The sequence below is a fragment of the Eublepharis macularius genome, chromosome 13 (genome assembly GCF_028583425.1).
Source record: "Eublepharis macularius isolate TG4126 chromosome 13, MPM_Emac_v1.0, whole genome shotgun sequence".
Taxonomy (NCBI): Eukaryota; Metazoa; Chordata; class Lepidosauria; order Squamata; family Eublepharidae; genus Eublepharis; species Eublepharis macularius.
Window position 1 is genome coordinate 60,542,313 of NC_072802.1, and position 8,177 is coordinate 60,550,489.

The 8,177-nt window shown below is 45.2% G+C and overlaps 1 protein-coding gene across 1 annotated transcript; it reads left to right on the forward strand.

The window, feature by feature from the left end:
- The first annotated feature begins 4,323 nt into the window (after window positions 1-4,323).
- LOC129341617 (uncharacterized) lies at window positions 4,324-7,787 on the forward strand. The gene is made up of 2 exons (XM_054996897.1): window positions 4,324-4,511; window positions 6,479-7,787. Exon 2 carries the CDS (start codon window positions 6,548-6,550, stop codon window positions 7,223-7,225), a length of 678 nt encoding a protein of 225 aa, XP_054852872.1. The 5' UTR covers window positions 4,324-4,511; window positions 6,479-6,547; the 3' UTR covers window positions 7,226-7,787.
- Window positions 7,788-8,177: the final 390 nt, after the last annotated feature.

Consider the following 8,177-nt stretch of genomic DNA (forward strand, 5'->3'; position numbering starts at 1 on the left):
TTCAGTTTTATCCTTATAACAGCAATACTAGGCTAAGAGTCTCTCTACACAAGACATTTTACACAGGGGCACTCAAGTGACTTACTTTCTGTGTGGCCTTATATGCTGTGTGTACGCTGTCTCCTTAGCAGTGCATGTGTATCCACAATGGGAGCACAAGTTAAGATCTTTCACTTGAGCATCCCCATTTAAGAGTCTCTCTACACGAGGCGCCTCAGCACGTGTAGGGAGATGTAATATTGGTCAGGAGCAGGGCTTTTTTTCAGCTGGAACACCGTGGAACGGAGTTCCGGAACCTCTTGAAAATAGTCACACGGCTGGTGGCCCCGCCCCCTGATTTCCAGACAGAGGGCAGTTTAGATTGCCCTTTGCGCCACGGCATGGAGGGCAATCTAAACTCCCCTCTGCCTGGAGATCAGGGGGCGGGGCCACCAGTCATGTGACTATTTTCTCCGAGGGAAACCCACTGAGTTCCACCACCTCTTTTCCCAGAAAAAAAGCCCTGGTCAGGAGGCATAGTTTAAAAAGACAGAGCCAGCTGAGATCGCTCCTCAGAGGGTTTGTTAATTTCATCTTCACCTCTGGGAAAGCTCTGTCAATTTCACCTCTCCAATCTAAAACTGTGTGGGATCACAACTGGAGGGCAATGAGGAATGGAAATGGGCTGGAGCTGCCTTCCAGAGCTGGACTTGGACCTGGAGAGGTTATAATGGGCTGAAGTTTCCCTTCTGGCATTTCACAGCCCATTCACTCAGCTCAAGTGTATAGCAAAGCCTTTGCCCTGCTGCCGGATCTGCCTTTTTAAACTACCCTTTCCAGCTAACACTGCATTTCCTGACACGTGTTCTTCACATGTCAGATGTCTCATGTAGAGAAACTCTAAAGAGAGAGAAAGTGGTCTGCCTAAGGTCACCCAGCATGCTTCCATGGCTAACCTGGGTCTCCCAGATCCTAGTCTGACATCATAAACACTATGCCACTCTGGTTCACTTTCCAAATGTTCATTTCCCAGTGCCAGCCACCCAGCTGTAACACATCCCCCCCACAAAACCCATTTCATTGCTCTGACTCCATTTTTGATTCACAGATGTATGTACACCACGTGATGTCTTCTTACTTGATGATGTGCGCTGAAAAATGTGCAAACTGCAAATTATGGCCCTTTTCATACTACATACCTGCTTCCAGAACATGGTGAAATGCAGCACAAAAAACACGGAAGATAGCGTCTTCTCACAAGAGTTTTGCGCAATGTCGCACAAAACTCTTGCGAGAAGACGCCATGTTTTTTGCACTGTTTTGCAGTATGTAGTGTGGAAAGGGCCCAGGTTGACTTGAACGCCATGCACAGCCTATACAGCTTTAACTCTGCCTCTTTTCATAACTGATTTCAACAACTTCCTGAATTATATAAAACTTGCCCAGTGGCAGAGCTTTTAATATAGACGTTGCTCCCAGCAAGGAAACGGATCAGCACTGAGCGAATAATTAGTTGTTTTCCACCTAGTAGCTGTAGGGTGTTTTTTGGCATGATCCAGAACATTACTCCAATGTTTATGGAGGTGTGAAATGTTGAGCCTTGACAGTAAACAAAGATCCCAGACTCACCCTCACTTGAAATGCTTGTCTAGACAATGTGAAACTGTAAGCGGATTTGCAAAAAAGATTATCTAAATCCCTTCACTGAGAAGCACCAGGCCTCCTAGGGAGCCTGAATCAGCAAGCTTTGATAACAGAAGGATTTTTTAAAAGCAGGAAACCTGATCCACTGCTGTAGGATTTGAGTCCAGTGGCACCTTAAAGAACAAGATTTTCAGGGTGGCAGCTCTGATTCTCGAAAGCTTACACTCTGAAAATCTTGTTGGTCTCCAAGGTACCACTGGACTCTCAAATCCTGCTGTTCTACTGCAGACCAACAGGGCTACCCATCTAAAACAGATCCATTGCTGATGAGATTCAGAGGTGTCTCCGGCTATGGTCTTTTAGAGACTATTCATCATTCTAAAACGCACAGTGCAGTTTCTCTTCGAGGTGTGTTGTTGTAGCGGTGCCAGTTTGGCAAATTCCTGGAGATTTGTGGATGGAGCCGGAGGAGGGCAGAACTTGGAGAGGGAGCTTAGTAGGGGGATATAATTCCATAGACTCCCCCTCTAAGACTGCCGCTTCCCCAGGCGAATGGATCTCTGTAGTCTGGAAACCGGTTGCAGTTCTGGGAGAATGCTAAGCCCCACCTGGAGGTTGGCAACTCTAGAGATGTGTGTGATGATTTTAGAGTAGTAACGAGTCCAGTAGCACCTTTAAGACTAGACAACTTTATTATAGCATAAGCTTTTGAGGTGCATCTGACAAAGAGAGCTGTGGTTCTTGAAAGCTTGTGCTATAATAAAGTTGGTTAGTCTTAAAGGTGCTACTGGACTCTACTGTTTTACAACTACTGACTAATACGGCTAACGCCTCTGGATCTATGATTTTAGAAATTTTTCTCCTGTTCTTTTTCCCTTGATTGATGAATCTCTTTTTTTCTGTAACCTTTTACTGCTGCTCTTGTTTTTATGCTGTTACTGCTCTTATTTTCTTTATAATTTTATGGTGAGTTGCTTAATGTTTCTTGCTGTTATTGTAATTAATTTGAACTTTGTGTTATTTTAAAATATTTGCATGTTTTATTTCTGGTGGTTTTAATTGAATACTGATGGTGAGTTTTTAATATTAAAGTTCACACAGAAGGTTCTAGGTTCAGCCCTTGTCATCTCCAACTAAAAAAAGATCGGGTAGTAGGAGATGTGAAAGATCTCTGCATGACCCCCTGAAGAGCTGCTGCCAGTTAGAGCAGGCATTACGGATTTAATAGACCAAGGGTCTGGAGTAGCAGAAGGCAGCTTTGTGTGTTTATGGGTAGTTTAGCTATCAAATCAGTTGTGGTTATAAGAAACCTGGAGTGGTGTGGGCCCATGTTCTGACAGATAATTCTGGCACCCCTCCCTGCAGCACTAAAACATTTTGTAGATGCAATTTCCAGGGTTTTTTTCTGGGAAAAGAGGTGGTGGAACTCAGTGGGTTGCCAGCACAGGGGGCAACTCTTGGTGGGAAGTGGTGCCCCTGGTACCACATGTTTAAATGGGGGGGATCCCCCCCGCCGCCTGCCTGCTGATAGTTTAAAGGGACCTGCTGCTTGCAAGCGGCAAGAAAAGTTTAAATGGCCATTTCCTCGGGGAAATGGCCATTTAAACTGTCCCTTTCCCAATACGACCCAAACGAATCCGAACCAGTAACCAGTTCATGGAAGTTCGTCGAAAGGAGCTTCCATGATCCGTGTTTTGCGAACCACGAACTGGCCTGGTTTGTGCATTTTTTGGGGTCATAATTGGATTCGTGCCCACCTCTAGTTGGGAGACAGAGTTCTTCTAACTGAGAGCAGTTTAACACTGACAGGAGAACTGGGGAAAAGTTGGCAAGGAAGTTTGGGAAGTAGGTGCAGACTCCCATTCAGGCCACAGAAAGGGGACAGATCTTCTAAGGAGAGGAGATTTTCCCTGCCCAGTCAAACAGGGAGGTTGCTCTGAGGAGTGAAAAAAATCCCTGGTAGGGTGTGGTTGGAAACTGCCTTTGGAGACCTTAAGATTCAGTTAACAATTGAAGGAAAGCACTGGTGTCTGCAGAGAAGAGATTTGAGGTACTAGAAAGTGGATACCAGCATTCTTAAACCTCAAAGAGACAGTGAATACTAAATGAATGTGTACCAGAGGGTTTGAGGAAAACATGGGAACAAAAGCCTTTAAACATAAGAATTTAAGTCTCTGTGAAGAGCATAAGAACTAAACTCTGTGCATGTACTGATTTTACCTCAAAGATATTTACGTGGAATTACCTCAGAAATTTTCAACCCCTAATTTCACCTGACCTTTCCCCTCTAAAATAAAATAGTTACTTTTAAATTTTAAAAACACCCCTGGTGTCATTTCTACTGTTTAAGACAAAGAAGAGGGAAAGAGGAGGAGGGAACGTCATAGTGTGTTAATTTATATGGGCATGTAAGCTAAAGATATTTTTGAAATAGACTATTCAGTATTAAAAACTGGTATGGAGGGTAAACATGTGATTTTTACAAGTAGCTGGAATACAGTTTTCCATGTTATTCGTTTTTTAAAAAAAACTGTACTGAAAGTTGTCTTTACTACCCAATCGAAGATGCAATGTCGTCTTTGTGATATTTTCATTTTTTAATCATCCTAACGTATGATTTTAATAACAATTTTTCCTGTTAGGACAAGAGCCTAAAGAGAAGCATCACAAGTCCAGGCTCTGTTTCTGATTGGTTGACCACCGATCACATCAACCTAGGCACAGGCACAAAGGAGAAAAGGTTGGCACAGACCGAGAGCCACTGCCCCAGGCAACGGACATGGAGCGCACGAGCTTTCCAGGATTTACTGGCTCCACTACCTCAGCTACAGAAAAAATGGTGCAGCTGGACAACCAACAGCCCGTTCACTAAACTGGTGAACAGCGGTGTAAGTATTTGCGGAAGGCCTAAGGGTAGAGTTGCCAACCTCCAGGTAGCACCTGGAGATCTCCTAGAATTACAAGTGATCTCTAGACGACAGAGACCAGTTCCCCTTTGGAGGGTGATCTCTATGGCATTCTACACCGCTGAGTTCCCTCCCCTCCCCAAACTCTCCCCGCCCAGATTTCACCCCCCCTAATCTCCAGCAATTTCCCAATCCAGAGTTGGCAACTCAACCTAAGGGAGTTGTGTTAAATGTGCCTTCTGAAGATTTGCTAGAGTGTGGTCCAGATTGTGCTGTATGCCAATAAGTACTTTGAATGCCCAAGCGGTTTGTGCATCATCTTATAGAATTCTGGGGTGGAATATGTACTTTAAAAAAAAATTATGTTATAGTCTGCCTTTTTCACTGAGATTCAAAGTGGATAACAGTGTTAAGTCAGTGCAGCCAATAAGATGGGATATCCAATAAGCAATGCAATAGGATTAGGATATGGAAATTAAAACCAAGTGAAAAACCTGGGGCAAAGCTGAAACCAAGTGTAATTATTAATTGGCATATTAAACAATGCAGAAATTACATAACAGAGTAAGATATACAGCAACAGATAGACTGTGGACTACGCTATTGTTCATAGTCTGTACTATCTCTTTATTAAAGTAGTCTTCCTTAGTCAATTCTGTTATAATAAAGACCTTTTAAAGGTAAAGGTAGTCCCCTGTGCAAGCACTGAGTCATGCCTGACCCATGGGGGGATGTCCCATCACGACATTTTCTTGGCAGACTTTTTTTACGGGGTGGTTTGCCATTGCCTTCCCCAGTCATCCCCCAGGAAACTGGGTACTCCTTTTACCGACCTCGGAAGGATGGAAGGCTGAGTCAACCTTGAGCCAGCTATGTGAACCCAGCTTCCGCCAGGATCAAACTCAGGTTGTGAGCAGAGCTTGGGCCGCAGTACTGCAGCTTACCACTCTGTGCCACGGGGCCTTTTACCTTTGTAAAAATATCCTCCTGAATAATTCAGTTTTGCAAAGTTTATGTAATGCCAGGAGAATGGGATTCTTCCTGACCTCATCAGGCAGGCTTTCCCACAAAATGAGGGCCATAATGAAGAATACACATATGTGGGCAGTTGGTTTTGCCCAGTTACATTGCGGCACCTGCAGAAGGCCCAGCTCAGATGAGCAAAACTGACCTGGCAGAGCATAGGGGGAGATGTGATCCCACAGATATGAGGGTCCAAGACCACAGATGGCTTTGTATGTGATAGCCAACCCAGTAAGTGTTGGGCGGACTGGAGTGGCTGCAGAATGGGGCCAGTATGCATACACACACCACCTAGCACCTGATAATAACTGAGCCGAAGCCAGTTCATGCTTCTTCCCACAAGCTCTCCCTTTCCAGGAAACTGAGAAGTGTAGAAAGCAGCTGAGGGTTGGCTTTTCCGTTCCTGTTTTGGGTGCTCTATAAAGCTCAGGCAAAGCCTGAGTGTGAACTAAAGGGAAGAGCCACAAGGCTCTTCGCAAATTAGGCATGCATCCTGTGTCTTCAGACTAGCCAACCCATAGGATCAGAAAGGACTGGTCCAAGTCAAGACACAGTGGTTTGGTTACCAGTATGTTTATATAGCATTTTTTTCTGTTGTAAGCTACTTTGGGGTCCCTGTGATGGGAACTGGGGTGTAAAACAAAGATGACACGCTCATTTAGGCATCCTCTGTTGCGAGTCCCTGTAATGCAAGAAGCTCTTCAGGGTTACCAGCAAGCACCTTCTTGGATTGCTTGACACCTTTACTTGCAATCAGTAAGTTCCTCAGTTATCTTGAGGCTGTTCAAGGCAGCAGTGAAGGAAATGTAATGGGATGCTCGGGAAATGATGTAAAATAACCCGTCTCATTTTATGTGCCCTAAGGGAAGCCTGTCTGCAATTCTTTTAACGCTTTTCAGAGATGATGTTATGATTGTTCCTGCCAGGGCTTTTCTACATCAAGAAATCCAACTGCATCTACAAGAAAAATAACCTCCGCGACAGAGATCGAGGGCATGCCGGAGCCGGCATACTCAGACTCATCGGCCAGCACCGCATCTTACCCGTTGACACATTCAGCACAAAAACAGCGGAAGCTGAGCAGCTGTAACTTGAAGAGATCCCGCTTCGGAAACCCTTATTTTGGATTTTTGACAAGCTCTCCTGACTGTAACCGTCCGAGGCCATCTGATTCCTCAAAGCCTTTGAACGGCAGATCTCCAAGCAACAGCCAAAGCCAGGGATCGAGAGAACCTCTGGAAGGCGCCATCCAACTCAAAAGCAATGGTTCAAAATCCAAGGAGCTCTCCTTGGAAATGGACAAGCCCAAAGCAGTTTTTGTGATTTCTGAAGAAGGGGATGATCAACAGCCATTGGTTTTAGCAGAGCACATTAACCCATATGCAGATGCTTTACCTGAGCCTAATGGCATCCTGCACAATCTAGGGATGGCCGCGATGGATGAGCGGCCAGTGGGCCTAACTGTGCAAGGAGAAGGCTTTTCTGCGTCCCCCAGCACCAGGAGAGAATTTGATCTTTGGGGGCAGTACCCTAGATTGTACAGAGATTCCTCCAGTGGCTGCAACGTTTATGAGGAACAAAACAATTACACGCCAGTTACAGAACCCAACAACTCTCATCAGACTTTTGACACCTTAGCCTCTCACACCTTGTGCCAAACTTCAGTTCAGTAACTGTTCCAAATGTGGTATCCAAATTGACAGTGAATGTTCGAGCTTGCACAACTGGAAGCAATAAAGACGATCAGTGTTTCTTTAAGATGCAATGGAAGCTGCTTTGCGCATAAAGGCAGGAAGGTTGCTTAGGCAGCCGGGACCCTGTTATGGCCGTTGGTCATGGGTATGCAGGTGCCCTTTTACATTGTCGCCTTTCCTACTGACTGGGGCAAGATCATACTGCATGGACTTTTGTATGACAGCTTACTGAGAGCTTCTAAAGACCATCTAATTGGTTCCGGTGAAAAAAGACTCCAGGCTTTCTTACAGTGGGGTTTGATGTACCATTTTCTGTTGCCCTAGCAGAAAGATTATGGTCAGGGATGCCAGCAAAAAGGCTCGTAGTTTTTTTTAACATGGTACTTTGCCATGGATCAACCAAATTCTCTCCCAGGTTGCGGGACATTTAAACACAGTTCCCAAATGGAGTTTCATTGTGCTACACAGTGAGGTGGTCATGGACAGAATATAAAACTGTGTTTAACAGGAAAATAATGAAAGGTCAATGACTAGGTGTACAAATAGGGTTGTCAGGTCCTTGTACCCTCCTGATGGGTACAAGGACCTAGCACTTACCTTGTGCCTTGTTTGTGTTCTTTTGTGCATGTGTGCTCCTGGCGCTTGCATTATGACATCACTTCCAGGAAGTGACATCATCACATTGGCCATGCGTGTGCTCCCGCACTTTGCATGGGGCTAATTCTGGACCGTTTGGGGCCAAAATTGGCCCCAGCAAAACTTGGGAGCACACCTTTGGCCAGCGTGACATTACTTCAGGAAGTGACATCATTGCAGCCCACCAGGAGCGTGCCCAGTGCACACTTTTTCAGGTTGCCTGCCAGTGGCGGCCAATCTATGGGGGACTTGCCACCTCCTGCCAATCACCAGTGACTGGGAGACAAAAGGGACA

What these genes read in the sequence shown, in the direction of transcription:
- LOC129341617 (XM_054996897.1), top strand. Translation starts at nt 6,548, where the DNA reads ATGCCGGAGCCGGCATACTCAGACTCATCGGCCAGCACCGCATCTTAC.